Source organism: Monodelphis domestica, chromosome 6, assembly GCF_027887165.1.
Source record: "Monodelphis domestica isolate mMonDom1 chromosome 6, mMonDom1.pri, whole genome shotgun sequence".
NCBI classification, from domain to species: Eukaryota; Metazoa; Chordata; class Mammalia; order Didelphimorphia; family Didelphidae; genus Monodelphis; species Monodelphis domestica.
The window spans coordinates 205,816,537-205,843,240 of NC_077232.1; the positions used below are offsets into that span (position 1 = coordinate 205,816,537).

The 26,704-nt window shown below is 34.7% G+C and overlaps 1 protein-coding gene across 1 annotated transcript in view; it reads left to right on the top strand.

The window, feature by feature from the left end:
• Positions 1 to 26,704, top strand: part of TLL1 (tolloid like 1) — a 263,160-nt gene that overhangs the window by 136,748 nt on the left and 99,708 nt on the right. The window contains exon 10 of the mRNA XM_001365880.4: positions 22,505 to 22,620. Within this exon, the coding sequence (XP_001365917.1) occupies positions 22,505 to 22,620 (116 nt within the window). The remainder of the gene's footprint in view (positions 1 to 22,504; positions 22,621 to 26,704) is intronic.

The following is a 26,704-nucleotide window of genomic DNA, read 5'->3' on the forward strand; positions in this document are numbered from 1 at the left end:
CCAACCAGTATTGACTATCTCATGAGACTTTAGTGAAATCCTGACCAGCTTTAGTGGGCAGAGATAGCTGTAGGTTAGATGCAGTATATCTGGAGACAAAAGTTACACCCCCAGCTCTGGGTCTCTTTACCTGACACTGAGCAGATCAGTGGGCAAATAAGAGAGATCTATCTGAGGATACAAAAGTCAAGATGCCAGCCTCTCTGAGAACTGCCTAGTTGGATACATGACAATATTGGACTGAGGTTTATTTTATTGTTGTTTCAGTGGAGGCTGCAAGTGAACTATTACGTAAGAAAATAAAGCCAGACTTTGTTACTTTTTCCTGTAATTTGTAAGAGCTGATGACTCAAGTCTGCAAGAGGTCTCTTCCTACTTCTTTCCTCAGTCTTTCCACTGTGTAATCATACAGTCTGAGCCCCACTTCATTTGTTCTTTTCACAGCGACATGCATCACTATTTTAATCTTTTAAGTATGTGTTTACCTCGTGTATGCTCTGATAGTAATAGGTTGTGTCATTTATGACTTATGATATGTGAAATCTTGAGTCCAAGAGGGCAAATTTAGAGTGAGGTAGTAATAAACTGGGAGAACAAACACCAGGGCTCTCTCATAATTTAGATAGATAACATGTTTTATATACCAGGATAGCACTTAAAATTAGTTCAACAAATATTTATGATCAAACCATGAAGAAATGACAAATCTTTATCCTTCCATTGAATCCCCTTAGGGAAGTCAAATTGTCTATGGATAAGAAATGTAAGAGTGGTACGCTACTGAGTTGGGTAGATTTGAGTTCAAATCCAGCCTTAGTCACTTGCCAGATATTTGACTTTGAACAAATCACCAAATCTCTCTCAGGTTTAATCAACTGTAAATTTTAGTTCTTAAGAGCACATACTGAATTAGGTTGGTATAAGGATTAAATGAAATAATGTTTGTAAAGCACTTAGCATAGTGCCTGATATAGAAATAGCACCTAATGAAGCCTTCCTTCCTTCCTTCCTTCTTCCCTCATTCCTTCCTTCCTTCCTTCCTTCCTTCCTTCCTTCCTTCCTTCCTTCCTTCCTTCCTTCCTTCCTTCCTTCCTTCCTTCCTTCCTTCCTTCCTTCCTTCCTTCCTTCCTTCCTTCCTTCCTTCCTTCCTTCCTTCCTTCCTCTCTTCCTTCCTTCCTTCCTTCCTCCGTCCCCCATGTTATCCAATATTAATAAGAATAAAATTTTCATTCAGAAAAATATCTTCACATTCATAAGATTTTTTATTTTTTGTAATGTATTCAGTTCAAAGGTATTTGATGACATTCTTTGTCTATACTTTGGGAAAATATGTCCTTGTGCCAAAAGAAGGAGATTTTCTTTCTTTAGTTTTGGGTATGCTGCTAATGTTTCATTGCCTCATTTGATCACTGGGTCAAAGAGCCCCAGGTGTACCACAGGATTGCCAGAAGATGTAGTTGTTGCTCATTTTCAGTCCTAAAGGACCTTCTATTGGTCTGCCATCTTGACCTTGAAAGAGATCAGCCACTTTTTCTTCCTCATTTATTAGTCTAAATCTCTCTTCTCAAAACATATTATCTTTCCTATTAAGCACATAACAAATTTTTTTTACTTCACTAACTGATTTATATTTCTAATTGGTGTGAAGATTGACATGTCATTAGAGAATGAAAGATGCTACTTTATCTTTTTGCTGTTCCCCAAGGATACAAAGTTATCACACTTCACTTGTGAAGGAGAGAATAGAGATAAGTGTATCTTCCTAAGGTTTGACTTTCATAATCTCATTGTTCCTTTCATATGTATGTTTTCTTTTCCCCATGACATTTTTTCAATTTATTCCTCCCATTTTCATTCTCTTATTTCTACTTTCCTTCTTTATAAATGATTTCCTTTAGTTACCCCTTATTTAAAAATATTTCCTTTAAAGCCTTCTCTTATGTTTTTGTTGACTTTCACAACTTTTATCTGTAATCAGCTTCTCCTTTAATTGCCTTTTTTAATCATTTGGTCTCTTCCCCATTCCCCCAACAGTACACTCCAACTGGGCAGCTATTAGTGCTTAATTAATAACTCTTTTACATTGGTCTTCCTTGAGCTAGGAGAAGAACAAAATAAAATAGTAGATTTCTATTACATGTTTTATTTTAAAGGGGTTTGGTGATTATTTGAAGTGTTACAAAATAAAAATGAAAAGAATATCCAAATAGAAATGTAATTTGTTGATGGACCTATGATCTTATCCCTGTAGATATTTCTTTCAATGATGTGTTTCAATTTATCCATTCTTTCCCATCTTGTGTGACTGTAGATGCATCAAACATTCATTCATCAAAAGAATTTGTTAATTACCTGACATAATCCAGACACTATGCTAAGTAATGAATATATGAAGTCAGAATTGAAATAGTCACCATCATTATTGTCTTAATAATAGTAGATAGATTGTCCTCATGGTAGGAATGGAGGTAGGAACAGGAATAATGTAGACAATCTGGCTTTAGACTCTATCCCTTTTCAGTGATTACCTAATGTTTTATTGATGGAATCCAGACCTAGAATGCTTTTGTAGACCTTCTAAATGAGATCGATGATCACTCTGAAAATATATGGCCTAATTTACACAGGAAAGAAAGTAGATGAAGGAAGGGAGACTATGCTATGCTGGCCAATTAAGGATAGTTGTACTGACACTGGAAGTGAAAATAAAACAAAACATCTGGGCCCAGAATTAAGTGGGAAGAAGACCCAAGTCTCTGAGAAAATACTCGATTTGGGAATTACATTTTGAGGACTCCACAGATTCTCCCTAAGAATCCTATGGTTTTATCATTTCAGTGTCATGTAACAAGGAGTCAGGAAACACTACAGTGTCCAAAGAATTTAAGATAAAGATCACCCTAAGGACAATGGAAAAGTAGTTGTGATCAGATTGTGTCAGACAGCATGTTAGGAATGGGGTGAAGAAAGAGATAGAGAAGGACAGTTGTGACTTGCTCAAACTTACTCAGCCAGTTTTGGGCAGAGTCTGAATATCTAGAACCCAGAAATACTTGCAAATAGCTTGTTTTCTTAAGTTGGTAAACAATTCCCTTATAATCTTGTTTCCATTATTCAGTTGCCTACCAGTCATTTTTATATTTATAGTTACAAAACTAAACAGCATAGCAACTTCAGTCACATTCCTAGGAGAACTCTAATAAATTTAATATTTGAATTAATAAGTTTTTGTCATCCATTTGAAATCTCAAGAAACAATTCCATAAGATTGTTTGCTTTTTGGTTTGTTAATTCTAAATCAGCAGTTTCCTTATATGTACAATTGGATGATTTAAATAGGAACATCGAGTCTACCTTTCTTTTCATACACATCTCTTACTTTTATGATGGATTATTTGGAATGCCAGACCTCTCAAGTATAAAGAAAAAGGACCAGTGCCATGCATGCCATAACAGTAATGCAGTTTTCACTCTTTGTCTATCCTAATGAAATTGAAGTAAAAGATAATATTTCAAATCAGGAAGTAGAGAGAATGTCAGCTGTGTTAATATTTAACAAGGGAGTGAAATGATATTTGCAAAAATAGAGTTATTTGCCATAGCCATGTTGGTATAACTTGCATATAAAATTTAATGAAGGGAGTTCTTAAAGTTACCAAATCACTGTAAATAGAATTGTATTTCTTACCAGCATCAGAATTTTTAACTAAGGCAGCTAAACTAAACTACTTGGTTTATGGCAAAGCATTCTAAATTCTGATCATGATCTAAATCTCACTATTGCTGAACATTCAAAAAAGATCTTGCATATTCTCTTAGGCAGACATTTAAATTAGGAACTATTAAACTATTGGACAGGATAGCCATGATTTCTCTTGATATTAGAAAATCTTCATTCCCATTTTAACACCAGGTGGTATAACTGTTCATTTTAGTTATTTAGTTTCTGATGTGTATGTGTGTGTGTGTGTGTGTGTGTGTGTGTGTGTGTGTTATTTCCTACAGTAATCCTAGGCTTTTTTATGCTTTCTTTAATGGAATATTTTTAAAATCACTAAAAATCTGACAATAATTTTAATTAGCTAAACTCTCCCTGGAGCAATCACAAGAGGACAGAGTTGGATCTCTGAGAATGAGACCTCAGAGACTGTCTAGTCAGGTTCAGATAGCATGGAAAAAAGAAACAGTTCTCTTTGTAAGAAGAAACCTATTACCTCCTGAGACACCCCATAAAACTTTTGGATTCCTCTAAGTGTTAGGAACTTTTCCTTACACCACGTATTAGTTCCCCTATTTGCAGCTTCAATACACTATTCCAGGCTCTTCCCTTAGGCATAAGGGGCCCATTGGGTTAACAGAACAAATCTAATTCTTTGACAAGAAACTCCTTTAGGTAGTTTATGACTCCTATTATGCCACTCATCTCTCTTCCCTTCTATTAGCTAATAATCCACAATTCGTTGAATTAATAATAAGATATCATGATTTTGAGGCACTTCATCAGTCCTATTGGTCCTCCTTTGAATAACTGGCATCTACTCAATGTCTTTCCTAAGTTCTGCTGCCCGAAACTAAGCAGAATACTTGGCTGAAATATGTTTCTGAAAGTGTAGGAAGACTATTATATCCCTAGTACTGGACTGGACATTATACAAGTCTTAATGTAGCCTAAAATTATATTAAAGTTTTTTTTGCTGTCACATTACATTATTGATTTATATTGATCTTTTGGTCTACTAAAACCTGGAGGCCTTTTCCTAACAAATTGCTTTTTAATTATCCCTCCTCCACTATGTATTTATGAAGTTAAATAAAAAACTAGATATTAAAAATTACCCCAGTCTTAATTGTGTATAATTTGACCTAGTTTCTAAATATATGTTATCTTTATTTTCCAAAATGCTTACTGTCCTCTCCAGCCTTGTCCCATCTCCAAATTGAACAATCAAGTTATTTTTTCTTTAATTCATGTAATTCATTAATATGTCAAATCATTTAGGTCCAAACACAGAACCTTGAGATGTTGCACTTCCTGCCAGTAGGCACCAAACTAATAATGACTCTTTTGGGGATCTGATCTTTCAGTCAGTTCTAGATGCTCCTTTTTGGTATATCTCATCTTTTTTTCCACATGAATAGCATAAAAACCTTTGTCAAATCTTTTACTAAAATCTAATTCAACTATATTTGCACCATTTCTCTTATTTACCAGTTTAGTAATGGATTAAAAGGAACTAAGGGTAGTTTGGAAAGACTTATTCAAGTCTCACTGATTATCACTTGCATTTCAACATATTCACTATTATGTTCACAATATTATGTTCAGTAATATTCTTTGAATAGCAATCAAGTTCTCTGTCATATAGTTTAGAGATTATTTCCTTCCTTTTTTTGAAGTTTGGAAAATTTGTCTTTATTCTTATGACTTATTTTTCCTGCTCTTCCAAAGATCATTGAAATTGGCTAAAAGTTGATCCAGTACTCCTGGTTTTAATTAATCTTGACTTAATGATTTGGATTAATCAAAGACAAGATTTTCTATCTGATTGAGTATTTTATATATTTTATAGACCAAATATTATTCTCCTTGCTAGAGAAAATAAGAAGCAAAATAAGAATTGAGCAATTCTGTTTTCTATTCCTATTCAAGATCACAGTTTTTTTCTATCCTGACCTTCTGTTTTGTCCATTATTTTACCTCTTTTTTTCTAACATAGCCTCAAATCTGTCTTATTTCATTATGATCTCTAGTTGACCTTACTTGTTACACATATATTGTGTATTTATTATCGGATGAATATAGTCATAGATTTCTTTGCTGACTTCTTTCTTGGATTTTTGGCTCCAATACATTTCTTAAATATTCTGCTACTATTTTTGATCTGAGATTTTAGCTACTTTATCTGGCAACCAATTTAATGGTCATAGTGAGTCAGTTTCTCCCTTCCTCATATTTAATAAAGCAATATCATTTGTACTTTGTACTATCATTTGTAATTGTACTAATATAAGCACCTTGTTAAATAAATTTAATTTCATCATTGACAATGAATGCATGATAATAACACAGTTATACTCATTACCTAAGAAAGAACACTTGAGAAATATTATGAGATTCATTTTATTGTGCTTTGTTGAACCAAAGTGGATCAAATTTAAAGTGATGCAATATTTTAAATGATTTTTATACATTTTGTATTATTTACTCATCTGCAAAATGAAAAAAATAACCTGAAATTATATATATGCATATATGTATATATAACTAAAATAATTGTTTAAGATAAGAGAAGGAAGGGAGGGGAATTGGGATGATCTATCTAAAGACTATAAATAACCTTTCCCCCCAAAATCAAGTTGATAACCTATACTATTTAATACTTCTTTACCTACAAATATAAGTGCTATGACTAGATATATTGCTCCTCCCTTTGTTGATATATAAAGATGCTAAGGAATTGAAGGTAGCAGGGACAGGACAAGGGGAAAGAGTTCTCACTGACAGTTGGCACTTGGATGTCTTGAGCAGCTCTGTTGGAAATCACTCTATCAGCCACAAGACACACACACAGGGACACAGGAATCAGTCATTGGATAAGGGATCAAGTCACAAGAGAAGGAGACTAGTTCAACTCACAAGGTCCACCCAAGGAGATTAGACCAACAACCTCTAGCTTCAACTGTCCCCCAAGGAAAAGCAATGCTGTCACTCTCCAAGAATTCTGGTACCTTCCTGCTTCTGCTTGCAGGATCTCCTGCTCCTACTTTCCTTATAACAAAATTTATACCCCCAAATGGGTCAATTCTCAAAAAAAAAAAATAAAAAAAGAAATAACAAAAGCAGATAGGCAGTATTAATCTGTCCATCGCCTATGATAGCATACAGAATATTCCACTTCCATAGACCCCTGTCATCTGCAATGAAGAGAAAATGGAACATTTTCTCACCTCTTCTGCAGGGTTTATCTTCATTTTTATATTTCCATAACATTTCATTTTGGTTTTTGTTCTGCCAAAGATTTTATGTATTGTCCTGTTGCTTCTCAGTACTACACACTGCATCAGTTCACATGTTGTTTTATGCTACTCTGACACCTTCATGTTTCTCATTCTTATGGGTACTTATATTCTATTACATTAATTCACCATATTTGTTTATTCTACTAAGTACAAGAGATATGATTATTTTGCTATAAATGAAGACATTAGTTCTTTGACTTTTTTGAGTATATATGCCTAACAATGACTTAAAATTATGAATATTTTAATCATTCTTTTATTCACCTGGCTCTGTATCAAAATATTCCAGAAGGTTTCAGTGAAATCAAAGTTCCACTAAAGTTACATGTGTGTGCCTGTCTTTCCATAGCCCCATCCAACATTAAGAATTTCCATCTTTGGCTATCTTTTTTAGTTTACTGGCTACTGGATAAGGCCTTAGAATTGTTTTGATTTGCAATTCTCTTATTATTAGTGATTTGTAGCAGTCTTTCATATGATTATTAATAGTTTCTAATTTATTTTTGCATAGTAGAAATATCTGTGACTCTCATATATAATGGGGGGAGATGATAACATTTTATTCAGAGTTTGTTTTTTTTTTGAGCTATTAGTCTTTTGCATTCCTTTTTACAATATTTCTCTTTAGTTCAGATTATAGGTCTATTTTCTGTGATATTTTTAGTTTTTTAAAAGCTAAGATACATTGAGAAGGAATGATGATGCAGGAAGGAAGAAAATCAGAAAGGAAAAATATCACAAAAATCTCCTGGAAGAGTCAGGGTCTAGAAGGGAAGGAATAGTTAAGTCAAAACTGTAGAAAGATGAAGAAAAATGAGCACTAGTAGGAGGCCAAGGGAAAGCCTATTTCAGAGAAAAGATCATGAATTCTAGAATAAGAGGACTTGGATTCAAATACCCACTCTAATGTTTACTTCTTTGTCAGAGTGACCTTGGGTAAGTCGTTTGAGGTTTCTCCTAGCTCTAGCTTAGGCAATGTAGATGTGAGCTTAAGTCCCAAGTCTGCTACTTATTATCTTTTTTTTTTATCTTACCCATTTCCTTGTCTCTAAACTGGGAAAGTTGGAGAAGAGTAGGTGAGGGATTGTTGGTAACCATTGAAAGAGAAATTTCAGTTTAATGGTAAGAAAGGAAGTCATATTGCAAGAACTTACAGGCTGAGTAGAAGATGAAGAAATGGAGCCAAGGAAGAGAACTTATTTTTAAATGGACTTTTCCAGTGGGAAAAAATGAAACAATAGTTTAAGGTTATATGACCAGTTCAAGTGAATGATAACATTCGGGGATAATTTTGAGCAGCAGGGAAAAAAATAGTAGTTAGATTAAGTTAAGATTAGTTAAGATTATAATGAGAGGAAGAATGAAAACAGATGCAAATTCTCAAGGGGGCAGGGGAGAAAGTGTTGAAAAAAAGGGCAAAATGAAAAAAAAAGGTTTCTCCCCAAGAGATCTATTTCCTTTTTAACTTAACCACTATGTGAATACTAATGATTTTCAGAATAAAACAGTAATAAAATAATGTACATTCAAAGAAGTACCAAAGTCCCCAAAATTCACAATAGTCTAGTTAATTACAATAGCAAACAATCCCACTATCATGTTTCATATAAATTGCTGCATGACATAAAAAAAAAAAAAAACTAAGAACTGATGGGTATTTGTCACAATTTTTACATATATAGCAAATCTTTCAACCCTGGCAAACATATATTTTTAAACAAAGTAAAACTTATTTGGGTCTAGAACATTATCAAGAAATCTAGATTTTTCTGATGGAAGTAAATTAAACTGAAGAGTTTTGCAAGGGCTCTTTTTTGGCTTCCTGCTACATATAAACGCCTCTGTAGGAACATTTCTTTGTTTCTCTACCTTTAATAAAACATTCTTTATAATATAAAAATAAATATAAAATATCCATTCAGAAATCACTAGTTATGTAAAATTATTTCTGAAGACTCTTTAAAATTATAATTAAATTCTTAACTTATTAAGTTTTCTAAAGATTGTATATAGCTTTTGATGAAGTTCATCCATCATCATCTATGTGACAATACACAAAGGCAGAATGTCATCTTCAATGGATCTAGTGAAAATGGTTTGGACAAGATGTTCATGGGATTACAATGATATTTTTGTTCTTCAGCAAGGGTAAAGGTACAAATTAAAGATCAGTATAGGCAAAACATACCTTAAATGATTAAGTATAACAGAAAGATATTGATTAAATTAAAACAGATAAACTTAAAAACCATTTAAACCTTAAAGCAATCAATAAATCCAATAATATAAACCAATGAGAAGGTGCAGGCAGGCAGAGCAGATAAAATCTTTTTTACCAATCCCAATAGACTTGTTCACTATTATAGGAGGAGAATAAACTCAAAATAGTTAGCAAGAAACTTCCAGGTTTCTTTTAAAGTTTCCTTCTCCTACCCCAGTATTTATTATCCATTTAGATTTCTTTTGTCAGCACTCTGAATTTTCTCATAGAAGCACAGGGAAGAATTTCTACTCTGAATGTGGAGAGCAATTAGGACTTTTAGAACTTTGTCAAAATATTTCAGGTTGGTTTGTAGCATAAGCAGCCTAGCTTGTGGCATATTCTTGAAGAGAAGAAAATAAAGTGGGGAATCTCCAATGAAAATAAAAAGTCCTAGGAAAAAATTAAGCAGATCCAAACTCTACTTTTTAGCTCTACCAACTCAAACTGTTGTTTCAGAGTTTCAAGCATGCTTTGCCATAGCATTTTTCTTGAGAGACACTGAATGGAAAAACAGCTAGCACAGGCTCCAAAGTTGGAGGGGGGAGGGGTCAAAGGATTGAGAGTTCTCACGGAATGACAGGAGGGTCTAGTTGGGTCTGGTCACAGTTTGTTGAGGGCTGGAGACCTGGCCCATGCAGCTCAGGCTGAACCAGGAGCAACAGCAGTGGCAGCAGGCAGTGGGTGGCAGGGTGGGGTAAGAGGGTAGGCAGACCAGGTCAGGGAACCTTCCTGGTGGGCAGCAACCAAGCAACCTTACTATCTTTACTGTAAGATCACTTCATGGTAAGCCAAAATGTGGGTTTTTTACATTAATAATCAATAACTAAATATCATGTTTCCTAAGGTTTTATTAATAATAACTAAAGCAAATGAACTGCCTGACCAGCCAGGTCACAGCTCCAAGACAGTGTGGGGGAGGAGTTACAGCCAATTAAATACCAATAATGTGATCTTGCCAACATGAAGACACAGGAAAGATTATAGGGAATTTTGGAAAATATTAAGGACTTCTGGGGAATGAAGTCAAAGGTTCAAAATCTCCATTTATATACCATCAAATTTGTAAAACTCAACATTGTCCCCTGGATTGGAAAAGTTTGTTTCCCAATCCAAAAGAAGGGCAATGCCAAAGAATGTTTAAATTATAAAACGATTGCTTTTACTTAAGATTCCAGCAAGGTTATACTTAAAATTCTGCAAAGTAGGCTTTGACAATATATGAACAAAGAATTATTAGGAGAGCAGGCTGGTTTTTGAGGAGTCAGAGGAATTTAGAGATGAAATTGTCAATATTTGCTGGGTTATGGAGAAAGCCAGGGAGTTGCAGAAAAGTACCTACTTCTGCTTTTTTGCCATGTACTAAAGCCCTTGACTGTGTGAATCATGACAAAATCTATCTAATCTTCAAAGGAAAGGGAATACCAGATAGTTCTTATTTGTCTCCTGACTAATCTGTATGAAGGTCAAGAAGAAATATTTAGAGCCAAATATGGAACAGCTGATTGATTTAACATTGGGGAAGGAGTATATTAAGGCTGTATATTGTCATCTTATTTTTTTAAGTTATATGCAGAGTATTTCATGTGATATGCAAGACTGGATGAATCAAAAGCTAAAACTAGGATTGCTGGTAGAAATGTCAAACATCTCAGATATGTACATGATACCACTCTAATGGCCGAAAGTGGAGGATAATTAAAAAGCCTCTCGATGGAGGTCAAAGAGGAAATTAACTCTTCTGTGTCATATCAAACCCTGAAACCAAAATTGAGGTCTCTTCCTCTAATGTTTTTCAAAGGATGTTGCCTGATACATCCTTTATACTTCTTATTCTTTGGTTTTACAAATACTTGTATGTTCTTTTACCCTGTATTAGATTGTCAACATCTTAAGATGGAGCTTTTTGCAACTGAATTCTGCACTTTCAGTCTCTGCCACAGTAACTCAATTGTAGTAAATATTATATGGTAAATAGTAAATATAAGTATTTTACTTGTTGAGTGGAATATTGGGAACCTTTTGTTTTTCACTATTGGGACCATAGCAATTAAGTTAAAATACTGGGGCAATTAATTCAATTCAATCTTCAGCACTGTTACTATGTTCTTTGGAAAGAACTGTCCGGCACTTAAGCCTTTCATAACCTAGTAAATTCCTTCCTTTCCAATTTTCTTTCAATTTACTTCTTTCCATGAACTCTACGATATAGCTATATCAGGCTTTTTGGTACTCTGGCATCTTATGAATGCTTTCATAATGGCAGTCCAACATCCCCAGAATTTCATCTCCCCTTGGCTTTGCCTCTTCACTTCCTTGGATTTCTTTGACAGTTCAGATCCAACCTTCTACAGGAGAAGTTTGCTCCCCACCAAGCTCTCGCCACAGGCCCTTTCCTCTGAAATTACTTTTCATATATATTTTAAAATACACAGTATATTTATATGTAATACTATAACTATTCTTAATAGGCATAGGATAGTATAATACATAATATAAGTGGTTATTTACATTTTGTCTCTCTCATTAGAAAATTAACTCCTTGAAGATAAGGGTGGGTATTTTACACTAGGAATAAAGTATCTGGCACCAAGTAATCACTGAATAAATAAATGGTTGTTGAATAATAAAACACAGTGGAAGACTCTATTACTTATCAAGATATGTTCTTTATTCCCAAACAAACAAAAAATGGAAGGGATGAAATTGATTGGATTTGGAATTTCACATACTAAAAATATTAGCATTTTCATATTGAAAAATTATTGTGTAAAGCAGAAGTATACATAGTAAAGAAGAAAAAGTTCTCTTTAAGGCATGAAAAGCCATGTATTTGAGAATTTGATGTACTCTAAATTTAAACTTTTCTTACACATGACTCATAATAAGTTTTTATTAGTGACTTGAATTTATATAGTCTTCTCACTCTTTTGAGAAATCAATTTATTTTTAATCTTGGGAATGATGATTGTTTAATTAAAAGAATACATATTTATTCTATCAGACTAGTTCAGGAACTTAAGAGGGAAAAGAAATACAATCCTTCCTGGCAACATGGAAAATGTTTTATCTTAGGACAACTTTAAAGTTTTTAAACATGATTTTGAATAAGCAATAATTATTTATATTTTTAATTAAAATTATCTCATAGTCTTTGCCTTTCATCTTCTAGTACATATTCTATATTTCAGAAGTTCATTGAATGGCATGATTTTTTTTCTCCCTAAGGAAGTATTTACACATGCAAAGTGAGTTGAATTAATTGAAGAAATTACCCAAGTAATTTAATATCTAACTTCTCCAAATTTCCCCAAATCCCTCTTGCTTTAAATCTGTGTTCCTAAAAACTCTTTGTCTTAATCCTGTATTTTATATGTTTGATTCATTTAAGAAATCTCTAGTTTGCAGAAGAAACATTTCATCTTGCACCAGGATATTGATTTCTCTTTATGAAACAGGAGAATGAGATTCAAGGACACAAGCTTTGCTTTTTTGCTTTACTTTGCTGCAATTTATTTTCATCCAATTCTCCCTTCAAACCTTTCTTTCATAGGCTTCATTTTTCTTCTTTATAAGTTTGTGGGGGAAAAAATCACTTGGGAAAGTACTTGTGAGAGAATTTGTTTAAAATGAAGCACAACCAGTTGTCCTTGTTGTATACATGACCATAGCATCAAAAGAAGAGAATCTACTTATGATTTGTTTAGTAAACACCCACTTAGAGCTAGAAAGAATCATAAAGATCATCTAGGCTAACATTTTTTAATGTCATTTTTGGCCTTGGGGAAAAAAATCAAAGATTTTATTGTTATGAAAAAGGTAATTAAAAAAAATCAGCATCTATTGACACATTTGTTTTTTAGCCTATGTACATCTGAGGAAGCATGATTTAGTGAATTGAGAATTAGCCTTGAAGCCAGAAAAACCTGAATCCAAATACCATTTGTAACACATACCGACTGTATAACTATGATGTAACTTCTCAGTGGTCTAGGCAATTCTTTAGATTTTCCAAGACACCTTTCAATGTTCTTTCTGATGTTTTTACATTTGTTTATTTTTTGAAATGTTTCCTTGTGTCTTCCTCTCTTCTTTTTTTCCTCCTTCCATTATTCCTCTTTCCCTCTCTTCCTTCCTTCCTAGGTTCTTTGGGGTTTTCACCCCAAACCCTCCATTGTTACAAAAACAAATCCACAAGTTAAACAAATCAACACAGAGACTGAATCTGAAAACTCATCTTTCATTCTACAACTCTGATCTAAAACTTCTCTGTTAAAAATTGAAAAAATTACTCTTCATCAGTCTTTTGAAGTCATTTTTGGTCAGTGAATTGATGAGAAATTTTCAGTTTTTCAGTATTTTTCTTGCCCATTTTTATTTTCACCAACTATTTCATTCAAAAGGATGAAAAGGAGAAAACTAGAGAACTTAAATGACTTGTTCAGAGTTATGCTGTTAAATGTGAAAGCTACAATTTGAAACTAGGTTTTATGACTCCATATATGTCAGTCTTTTCACTTTACCTGTTCTGTTGAGGTTTAATTATATAGTTATTATAACAACAGTATTACCATGCTAATTCTGTATTCATTAGGCTAATGCCAAAATATGTTTGTATTTCCCAAGACCACAATGCCTTAGAAACAGGTCAATGTGGCCTGGAAGTATCTAGGGTTTAGAGAAAACATACCAAAAAGGATTTAAAGTATGCCATAAATTATTCCCAAAATAAACAAGAATTAACTTTTTTACTTTGGACACATGTTTATTTTATGTGTGTGTATGTGTGTGTGTGTGTGTGTGTGTGTGACAGAGAAGGAGAGGGTAAGTGGTAATAATAGCAATAGCAGCAGCAGTAGCAGTAGTGGGTTTGCAATAAGTTATTTTGTTTAGTTTATATATTAAATTAGTCTATACTTGTCAGTGAAGTACCTTTTATACATGCTGAGTTTTAGGAAACTAAACCAGGATTTAAAAATTTTCTCAGAATAATTGGCACATACACATATATGTTCATGAGTTTCTCTGTGCATACATATTTATAAGCATAAACATATTTAATTTTTCAAATTTTTTTCTAATTACACTTATATATTTTAAACATTTGTTTTTTTTTTAATTGGCTTCATATTTTTCCCTCCCTCTTGTCTTCCCCCCTCATTGATAAGGCAGGCAATTTCATACAGTTTATACATGTATACTCATACAAAACTCTTCTATTTTAGTCATGTTATGAAAGAAATCACAGAGGAAAAAAGACTTCTGAAAATAAAGTACAAAAAAGTATACTTCAGTCTACACCTACATTCAGCCTTCATCGATTCTCTCTCTGGAAGTAGCAGCTTTCATGAGTCCTTCAGAATTATCTTGAGTCATTGAATTCCTGAGAATAGTTAAGTCATTCACAGTTGATCATTGCCGGTACTTTATACAATGTTCTCCTGGTTCTGCTCACTTCTCTTTGCATCTGTTCATGTCTTTTCATGTTTTTATGCAAGCATTCAAAAGCAGGTTTTACAAATGCATTTATAAAATTCCTAATTCTACAAATTTTATTTATGGATTTTTTCTTAAAGCACTATTTCCCCCCCTTCTGAGATTAAAAGCCTATTTTGACACAATTTCAAAGTATTCAGCTTTGGGGAAATTCAATCCATTCTTTGTAGTTTGGTGGAGGCTCTTCTTCATTACAGAGTTTATTTTTGGACTACTGTTAATTATAGATATAGTGTTTTCACTGAACTACACTTATCTTTAAATAATTATTTAGAATTGAAAGTGGAGGCAGAAATAGAAGATACTTCCTGTTTAGAAGCACATTGTTTTCATAAATAAGATCTCCTTCATTTCCTATTTCTCCAGAAATTATCTTATTTAACATTTACTAAGTATTCACAGTTTTAAATGGTTCTGGGAATATGATGAGCCTCAACACTGTGTTGTTTTGATTTAATTATTTTCTATTTATTCTGAATATGTTCTATTCATAAAAATCAATATTTTTTCTTTCTATATTATAGTTAATATTTTATGTGGGTAATATTTTCCTGTTCAGTTTGATTACACCAGGCATAATTCAAAGGTAGGTTCTCTGCCCCTGTGCTTTATATTTTCAATGTCATCTCTTCCTTTTCTCTTTTTAACTAAAGATTTTTAGATCATTTATAATTCATAGAGGTTTTGATGAGACAAACAGGGTTCACCTGCTGGGAGCTATAGCTATGTAATTTGAAAATATTGCAGCTTTGATTACATTGTCAAGGAAGAAGTCTCATATTTTCTTCTTCCAAATCATACTTGCAAAATCAGCAGATAAAAAAAAAAAAACCTGTTGCATGAAGGTCAAAAAGATAATGTAAAAAAAAAACAAAACAAAACATGAGGATCCCACTTGATAATGACAATGATGATGATGATATTTATAGTTTAATAGAGTTTAGAACTCATTATGTGCTCAGGCCAGACCTTTTGATTGAACTAGTCAGTCATGATTTGTCTATTGAATATTTACTTGCACAGTGTTGGAGTAATCCATCACTCAAATCAGGTAGCCATGGAGATGCACTTAACTGAAATTACTGAAAGAATTGTTTTCTCACTACAATGCTGAAAAGAAAGCAGACATACTTAGAAAGGAGAGAGTTACTAGGCATTCCCTAGTTAGTTATATGATTGGCAGGAAATTTCTGACAAATAGAAATCTTTAAAATACAGACATTTGAAGCATCTACCTTTGCAATTCTTAGTTTATTGTTTATTTGTTGTTTGTTTATTTGAAACTCACTTGTTTCAGGGGGATGAATTTCATTTTTGGTGATATTTTTATGCTTTTTCTTAAATACTTATTAAAAGTTTGCCACATTTGTTATTTATAGCTATAGTAATAGACATGTAGTTGACAAGACCTTAGAAATATAGTTTATTAGCTACATCCTTTTTCGTGAATAAATGAAAAAGGATTTATTAAGTTTGTATTATTTGCAGTCAAAAGACTAAGGGTAAAAATACAAAACAGTATAGTCCCTGTCCTCAGAAAACTTGCATTCTACTGGAAGAGATATTATTCAAAAGAGAGTTCTGGCCAAGGAAGGGCATTTTGTTCCAGAAAATTATGATGATTTAAGAACTAAACTAGAGGGAAGGTTGTTGTTGAAAAAATGGAGGGAAAAAAAAGTGTGGGAGAAAGGAAGCTAGCCAGAGAATCAGAAATGAAGGAATCATAGCTGGGGCTTTTCCTGAAAACAGCTCCTCCAAAAGCCTACCTTTTATAGAGAGCTTAGACTTTCCAGGTAGCCAATTTTCATTTCTTATCAGCTCTTCTGTTTGGTTTCCAGGAGTAAGGAGTCTTTCTTTTTACTTTTTCTTTTTGTATCCCAAGTGCTTAGCATAGTACCTGATAAATGCCCTTGATAAATATTTATCCACTATTAATTATTTTTTTAAAAAGTATGTTCTGTCTTGGTTTCAGTTTCAAGAACTAGGCAAGCAAGGTTAAATGACTTGCCCCGGGTCATACAGAAAGTATCTGAAGCTAGATTTGAAACCTGGTCCTTTTAACTCTATGCCTGGTGATCCTTGCTACCTATCTGCCCCCACTATTGACTATAAAAAGGTAGACATCAATCAAGATAACAAAAACAATCCCAAGGGTGTTGAAAAGTGGGACTGTGGAAGAAGGGATGCAGATCATAATTTAACACTGGTCTAAAAAATTAAATAGAAAGAGTCCACTAATTCATACATAAGAATTTCTGTGGGCCACATATCAATTAAGAAAAGCACATGTTAGCATTATCTATATTTTGTTGTATTCTAATTTATCATGTTAAACATTCTTCAATTACATCAAATGCATTTTTGTCAGGTTCCCTCATGCTCAGGAGTGTTGTGGGCTACACGTTCGATGCTTCTGACTTAAGAAATTATTCCCAATTCCTCATGTCACAAATGAAGAGACCAAAGCCCAGAGAAGTTAAATAATTTGCTCAATATCACTAAGCCATAGTGCCACAGTTTAGAGTAGAATGCAAGGCTCTCCATTCCAGGACAGTGTATATTACAGTGTGGCATTGTTTCAAATGGACTTGGCCATTTATTAGCTATCCAACCTTCAGCAAGGCTCAACTATTTTGAGCCTTAGCTTCCTCCTCTATAAACACAAATATTAAAGGTCCTTCTGTTTATTCAATAGACACTGAAGGTTGGGTGCCATGTCTCAGAAGTCATTTTCATGGCATATAATCTTGTTGCCAGCACCAGCACAAGATATTCATTTTTTGAGTTCATCACCCCCCCTCACACACACACACAACCAATTCAGATTTGATTTCTCTTCCCACTACCCAGTACAATTTGGGGATTGTGAAAATAATTTCCTGTTATTTCAGTGGTTGGGGCAGGTTGCCTAAATGGATTGCCTCAGTCTCCTGTGCTTATAGTCTAGCACTTAGAAAAGATAACTCCCATGCATTAAGTCCAAGAAAACATCTTATAAAGAAAGTACTTATAAAGGCATAACTATGTTGATGTCAAGATCATCACTAATATTAACATTTCCTGGGTGATCTCTAGCAGTGGTTTCTGAGCTTCTGATTGTGTATTTGTTTTGATAAAATATGCATGTGAACCCCTATTGTGTTTATATCTAGTATATCTTGTACATCAATGATACTCTGTAATATATAATTTCATGTAACATTATATTATTATTTTGTCTTTTTTTTCAATAATTTTTCAGTCATATCCAACTCTTTATGACCTCATTTGGGGTTTTCTTGGTAGAGGTACTGAAGTAGTTTGCAATTTCCTTCTCTAGGATCTTTTGCAAATGAGGAAACTGGGACAAACAGGGTTAAGTGACTTGCCTTGGGGCACACAGCTAGTAAGTGTCTGAGGCCAGACTTAAACTCAGGAAGATGAATTTTCCAAGCTCCAATCCCAGTATTCTATCCACCATGCCATCTAGCTACTGTGCAAATAGAAATTTGATCCACCTGAACTATATTTACCCAGCATCCTTTTAAGTTGCAACCTGTTTGGGGATATAAACTTGCTGAAAACCCTGCTCTAGGGGCTTCTCTGGAGCTTTGTGTGCTCTTCTAGGCATGTGGTCTGGGAAGCTTTTTGTCTCTTTACTAAGGCTATTCTTTTCCTGTGCTCCAAGTTATTATTACTAAATATTATAAAAATAATACTTGGAGTATTGTTATAATTACATAAAAGTTTGCAATGAGGATGAAATAATACTTGATCCTAGAGGTACTAGGGAGCTACTAAATTTTGATGAGCATGGTAGTCCTATGATCAGACTTTTGTAATATATGGCCAGTAAGAGGGTCACAAACACACACACACACACACACACACAGAGTAAATGGAGGAGAGAGAGAGAGAGAGAGAGAGAGAGAGAGAGAGAGAGAGAGAGAGAGAGAGAGAGAGAGAGAGAGAGAGAGAGAGAGAGAGAGAGAGAGAGAGACAGTTGAGAGAATGGAGAGGGGGAAGAGGTTAATTTTACCCATTCTTCCCCTTGGGGAAAGTAACCCGGCTTTGTATCCCTGAGGGACAGAGTATGTCTCTTCAGAAAGTGGTTCTGGGAGGTGAAGGTTAAGAACTAGAGGAAAGAACTTAGGTGAAATGGCATACAGCTTCCCTTGTTGGTCTCAGCTATTGTTGAGAGGCAAGATGTACCCTCCTGTCTCTTGGTCCTTCAAGTATACCAACTGCCACTTCTCTTCAAACCCCTGGGTTTATACTCCCACCAAGGAGAGATGTTGTTCCTTGGCTCTAGTTATTTTGATCCCTAGGATCCTGAGCTAAACCTCTTTTGGGGGAGAAGGTAAGGTTCTCCCCAAATCTTCAGCCCCCTTCCTAATGTCAGGGAACTAGGCAAACCTGATCTAAGTAGCAAATCTTTATTTAGGTTCACTCAGGGAAGGGAGAGATGAAGGTATTAGTTGAGGAAAGTGGGTAGCAGGAATCCCTATTGATTGGCAGACTGACCCCCCAAATCTCAAGGTCCAGGCTCTCAGTCTTGACCCCACTTCTGGTCAGCTGCTGGTTTGATCCCTACTCCTGAGCTAATCTAGTTAGAGTAATGGAGTTCAGGACAAGTTGGGGAGAAAGGTGGAGAATAATCTTTGGAGAGGAGTTTCTCAGTAGATGGCTTCAAAGTACCAGTCTATGATGTCCTAAATTGAGTGAGAGATTTTAGGGGTTCACTGGGAAACAGTTGATATCTGGATGGACCACACAATCTCAGAAATTCTCTTCTCAGGCTCTCAGCTGGAGGAGTGATGTGAGCCGGCAGTTTTTGAGTTTTCCTAGATTCTGTTCTCTCACTGGAATCCTGCATTTTTTCTTCTTGCCTCTCCCTGGCTTGAGTTGCTCCTTGCACCACTGAATCTGATTTCTCTCTTTTACAAATTCTTCTCTTATACCTTCCTTTCATAAATAAATTTCTTTGGTAGCTACATAGGGGAGACATTAGAGGAGGGAGAAATTTGATTCAGGGAACCCAATTTAGGTATTTATATAGTTCAGGGGAGAGGACATGAACTAGGATGATGGCTAGGAAAGAAGTGAGAACAGAACAGATAGTAAGAATGTTACAGAGAAAGAATCAATGAGATTTGATAATCATTTGAGTATGTGAATATAAGATGAGAAAAAGTAATCCAAAATGATGCAGAGTTTGTCAAAAGCTGAGTGATGATGGTACCCCCATGGTAATACGGAAATACTTAAATTAGGTGAATTTTAAAGAATATAGTGTAATGTTTATGTGACATTTAGATCATTTTTCAGACATGTCTGTTCCTCCTCTCTAACTCATTTGACCTTAACTTTCGTAAGGAAATGAAAAGAAAGAAGGGAATTTTTTTTCATCAGTCACTTTCTCTTAATAGAGTGCCAATAACACCCATTGTCATGAGGCGGTGGCCAGTTAGGGAGCGGAATTTTCTTAATGACACCTATAGAGCTGCTTTGAGTAAGGTTTCATATAGATTGTCACCTTCCTGAAGGAAGGAACATCCAACACTCAGGAGGGATGTGGTTGGGAGCTAACACAGTAGATGGAGGCTCATAGTTTTTAATGGTAAAGAATTATGTGGTTGCCATGCCCTACTATTGGTTATCACAGCAAAGACCCAATGGCATCATCTTACCCCTCTCTGATAATGAATGCCACTGTTTAATAGCTTATCTGTGTCTTTTCTGAAGTGTAGTGCCCATATCTAGGTATAGTATACTAAATGTAATTCAGATCAAGACAGATTATACTACCACAATCATCTAGATTTGTATATGCCATGCCTAAAATTTTATTGACTTTTGGGGGTTGGCATGTCACACTATTAATGTGACAGAATGTGGCCACAGGGTAGAAATCGAGAAGGCTGATTCATTGGATGTGTTCATGGGTGAGGCTATGTTCCAGGAATTGGATTTTCAGCCAAGGAGAAGCTTTGACATTGCATAGGGCAGATTGGGGAAAGGGGAGAAGCAAAGTGACTACAAAGCAGAGTACCTCCGACTCTTCATTCAGTTGATGCCATGGGATACTTGCTTGGTCCTACAACTGAGTGTCCAATGCTAGTACCTGAGGTCAGTGTTGATAGAATTCTATCAGATGATATATCTGAATGGCATAGTCTCCAATCTCCAAATAGTTTCTTTCTTCATAGAAAAAGAGATTTCGTGGGAGGGTAGGGGAATGTTCATGAGCCAGAACATCAGAGTATAAGTGAATGTGTAATCCTTTTTCCCATGGTTGTTAATATCAAATGAAATAATTGCTGGTAAGTGCTTTGCAACCTTATTCTCTTAAAATAGCATACTTGTGATTTCATTGATGTATGGATGATCTGGTAGATTCATGGTCACTAATGAATAGTTTTATTTTATTTTTTAAAAATTTATTTTATTAATTAATTTTGAATATTTTCCATGGTCTCACAATTCATGTTTTCCCTCCCCTCCTTCTTCCCCAATCCCATAGTGAACAAGCAATTCCACTGGGTTTTACATGTGTCATTGATCCAGACCTATTTCCATATTATTACTATTTGCATTAGAATGATCATTTAGAGTCTACATCCCCAATCAGATCCCCACATTGTGATCTAGCAGTTGTTTTTCTTCTAGGTTTCTATTCCCACAGTTCTTTCTCTAGATGTAGATAACATTCTTCTAATGAGTAGTTTCAGAGAGATGCCTGGGACATTGAGATATTAAATAATTCATCTATATATTATAAATATGTAAATATGTGTTTGCCCATGACTTAAACATAGGTCTTCCTGCCCTGAGACCAATTCTCTATCTGCCTTGCCATATTAAATCCATATCTTAGTGTAAACAGAAACTATTACCTTGATCTTATCATCCATACGAATGAGAATAAATATAGGAGAATGGGAAGGTCCATGAAGTGGATTTGAAAAATGTTATTTGATCTTAATGGTTTTTGGCATGCTTTGTATAATATTTCCATGCAGGAAGTATTTATGATAATAATATAATTAATGTTATAATTCTGCCTTATAGTTGTCAAATGATATTTTTAAAATTTTTGGTATTTTGATGTGTCCAGATTGCTTCTCTTGGAGGGTTTTCTCCACCAAAAAAAAATCACAACCCCTCCATGCCTTAGCCCTTATTGTCCACCTCCTCACATACCAATAATGCCATTGCAGAAGGTCAGAAGAAGCATATCCATATGCTGGGGGCACTTTTGAATTTTTGTCAAGTTGTGATTTGTCCATGTAATTCATCTTCATGGAGCCTTCTGGTGAGCAGCCTCTCTGAGTTACTGAAGCTAATGCTTGGAAAGCATACAATAAAGAACTGAGCCAAGATCTGAAACCTTACTTGCTTGCTTGGTAGTACTGCTGAAGATTTGATTCTATTGGCATAACTATTTGACCTTCTCAGGTTCATCTCTGTACCAAAATTAGGCATTATAATTATAGTAGGACTATAGCAATCACTCAGTATATTTGCTTATGGAAATTTTGGAAACAGAAAGCATAAAAAAGGAAAGTGAATCCTACAAAAGAAATGACCTTTATTTTTTAAAATAATTTCCTATCATTCTGAGCCCTTATGTCTCTGTTATGATATTGGTGAATTAAAAATTTAACAGAATACCAGAAAGAAGGCACTTCTATTCTCCTTCTGAGTCATATGGAATATTCTTCATTTACCTCATCTTATTTCTTTCAGCATGTGGAGAAACACTTCAAGAATCTACTGGCAACTTTTCTTCTCCGGGATTTCCAAATGGCTATCCTTCCTATACACATTGTATATGGAGAATTTCTGTGACTCCAGGGGAAAAGGTATTTTAACCAAAAAATGAATCTTTTATTTCAGTTGCATATGTGTGGCAGCACCAGTTTCTTAGAAAATGAATGTTATAGTTTGTTTTTTTTTTTAAGACTGCAAAAGTGGAGACTGAAGGCTTTTAGAAAATAATAATAGAATGCATTAAGACATTAATGACCAAGGGATCATTTAGTAGTGAACTTGCTTGCAATGTCTCATATCACTCATTTATTTATTCCGTTACCACTTCAATAGCCAACATATGTAAGTCTTCGTGCTTCAAGTCACAGAGGACATAATCTGTCAATGAATTAATTTAGAGATAAGATTACTTTCCAAAATGTGAGTGCTATTAGATTATCTCCTTGGCAGAAGTGGAAAAAAAGAGAACCTTGATCTGTGTTATAGTTATTCTCTGTGGATTTCAGTCAGTGGTAATTTTCTTCACTTTAATAGTCCAGTGGATTTGCCCAAGATAGGCAGTTGGAGACACTGGTGCATCATCTTTATCTCATGTGATTTGTTCTTATGACTTCATAAATTCTCTCTAGAGCAGCTAACAAACTTGACAGACATCATGTTAAAAATGTTTTCTAGTTATCACAATCTAAGAATATCTAAGGATTAGTCATGATTTTTGAAAAGTGGGGTTTCATTTTGATTGAAAATAAAGATGATGCATAGCTAATAAATACTGCTCTTGGAGGACAGAGAATTTTTTTTTTTAATTTTGAGTCAAGCCATGACTAGGACCCAGTAGGTGTTTAATAAATACCTCTTGGTTGGTTGTTTGGAATGAGCTAACTATGTTTTGAATAGTTTAAATAGCTAGCTGTCTGTTTGAAAGCCAAATCTCTCTCTGGTCTTAATTTTCAGTTTTATATCACTCTGTGAATTCATGAATGAAAGGAAATCTGCCACCTTCCAGAAAATCATTTTCCTGATTTGTAATCTTGTTGACAAACCCTTGTGAGGCTCAAAGAAGGAACATAAGCACAGCATTTTCATGTTTTGTGTTAATTTTTCCCCCTACACCATTATATTTTAGCTTTTTTCCCTTCTGTCTTATAATATTTTAGGAGCAGTGAAAATACATAACTATTATTCTAGTGGTTGGACAGGCTGACTGAATGGATTTCCTCAATCTCCTATCATGCTGACATTCTGACACTTAGAGATGGTTACCCCTATTTAGAAAATCTAAGGAAATGCCCAGTACAGAATAATCTGAATATTTTATCTTGGATGTTGTCAGGGTTATCCATTCAGCTATTCTTTTGCAATGCAAATGTAAGTTATGGATACATTGAATTACATCTACTCAAGTAATATTTATCAAACAGTTACTGTATGTTTAATATAGAAATATGAACAAATCCAAAAGAATTTATAGGGTAGAAATGGCATCCAAGGGAAACAACTTCCATAGAATCAGAGTTACAGGGATGCCAGGAGCCATCTAGTGTAGCTCATGCCCAACTAAGTGTCCCTTCTTAAAAATCCTTCTCTACCTTGAATGACTTTCATTAAGGAGAAAATCTACTACTTTTTTTAAATCTACTTTTTAAAATGTCCCCCACTCTAGTGTTAGAAATCTCTAATTTTCAGGAAGCAAGGATTCTTGCTTAGGAAGAAATGTTTTTAAATGCATAGGATAAATTATGTAGGATTATAAAAGATTATTTATTAGTATAGTGTTTATTTCCTCATTCAAGTTTAAAAACCTCCTAAAATCTATCTATAGGCCCTCTTAAGGTCTATGATTCCCTGATTAAGAAATCAGGCTCTAAGTATGGTCTGATTAGGACTGAATACAGTGTAGCTCTTACTTTCTTCTAAAGTACTATAGAAAATGAGTTCTAGCTTTATAATACCAGGCGTATATTTTCTTTTTTTTTTTTAAAATATATTTTATTTGATCATTTCCAAGCATTATTCGTTAAAGACATAGATCATTTTCTTTTCCTCCCCCCCACCCCCCATAGCCGACGCGTAAGTCCACTGGGCATTAGATGTTTTCTTGATTTGAACCCATTGCTTTGTTGATAGTATTTGCATTAGAGTGTTCATTTAAAGTCTATCCTCTGTCATGTCCCCTCAACCTCTGTATTCAGGCAGTTGCTTTTTCTCGGTGTTTCCACTCCCATAGTTTATCCTTTGCTTATGAATGGTGTTTTTTTTCTCCTGGATCCCTGAAAGTTGTTCAGGGACATTACACCGCCCCTAATGGAGAAGTCCATTACGTTCGATTGTACCACAGTGTATCAGTCTCTGTGTACAATGTTCTCCTGGTTCTGCTCCTCTCGCTCTGCATCACTTCCTGGAGGTTGTTCCAGTCTCCATGGAACTTCTCCACTTTATTATTCCTTTGAGCACAATAGTATTCCATCACCAACATATACCACAGTTTGTTCAGCCATTCCCCAATTGATGGGCATCCCCTCGTTTTCCAGTTTTGGGCCACCACAAAGAGCGCAGCTATGAATATTTTTGTACAAGTCTTTGTGTCCATTATCTCTTTGGGGTACAGACCCAGCAGTGCTATGGCTGGGTCAAAGGGTAGATATTCTTTTGTCGCCCTTTGGGCATAGTTCCAAATTGCCCTCCAGAATGGTTGGATCAGTTCACAACTCCACCAGCAATGAATTAATGTCCCTACTTTGCCACATCCCCTCCAGCATTCATTACTTTCCTTTGCTGTTATGTTAGCCAATCTGCTAGGTGTGAGGTGATACCTCAGAGTTGTTTTGATTTGCATCTCTCTGATTATAAGAGATGTAGAACACTTCTTCATGTGCTTGTTAATAGTTTTGATTTCTTTATCTGAGAACTGCCTATCCATTTCCCTTGCCCATTTATCAATTGGAGAATGGCTTGATTTTTTGTACAATTGATTTAGCTCATTATAAATATGAGTAATTAAACCTTTGTCAGAGGTTTCTATGAAGATTTTTTCCCAATTTGTTGTTTCCCTTCTGATTTTAGTTATATTGGTTTTGTTTGTACAAAAGCTTTTTAGTTTGATGTAGTCAAAATTATTTATTTTACATTTTGTGATTCTTTCTATATCTTGCTTGGTTTTAAAGCCTTTCCCCTCCCAAAGGTCTGACATGTATACTATTCTGTGTTTACCCAATTTACTTATGGTTTCCTTCTTTATGTTTAAGTCACTCACCCATTTTGAATTTATCTTGGTGTAGGGTGTGAGGTGTTGATCTATTCCTAGTCTCTCCCACACTGTCTTCCAATTTTCCCAGCAGTTTTTATCGAATAGTGGATTTTTGTCCCAAAAGCTGGGATCTTTGGGTTTATCGTATACTGTCTTGCTGAGGTCGTTTTCCCCCAGTCTATTCCACTGATCTTCCTTTCTGTTTCTTAGCCAGTACCAAATTGTTTTGATGACTGCTGCTTTGTAATATAGTTTGAGGTCAGGGACTGCAAGGCCCCCATCATATGTGTTTTTTTTTCATTATTTCCCTGGATATCCTTGATCTTTTGTTCTTCCAAATGAACTTTGTTATGGTTTTTTCTAAATCAGTGAAGAAGTATTTTGGTAGTTCAATGGGTATGGCACTAAATAGATAAATAAGTTTGGGTAGGATGGTCATTTTTATTATATTGGCTCGTCCTATCCATGAGCAGTTAATGTTTTTCCAATTGTTCAAGTCTAGTTTTAGTTGTGTGGCGAGTGTTTTGTAGTTGTGTTCATATAGTTCCTGTGTTTGTCTTGGGAGATAGATTCCTAGGTATTTTATTTTGTCTAAGGTGATTTTGAATGGGATTTCTCTTTCTAGTTCTTGCTGCTGAGCTGTGTTGGAGATATATAGAAAAGCTGATGATTTATGTGGGTTTATTTTGTATCCTGCCACTTTGCTAAAGTTGTTGATTATTTCAATTAGCTTTTTGGTTGAATCTCTAGGATTCTTTAAATAGACCATCATGTCATCCGCAAAGAGTGATAACTTGGTCTCCTCCTTGCCTATTCTGATACCTTCAATTTCTTTATCTTCTCTAATTGCTACTGCTAGTGTTTCTAGTACAATGTCAAATAGTAGAGGTGATAATGGGCATCCTTGTTTCACTCCTGATCTTATTGGG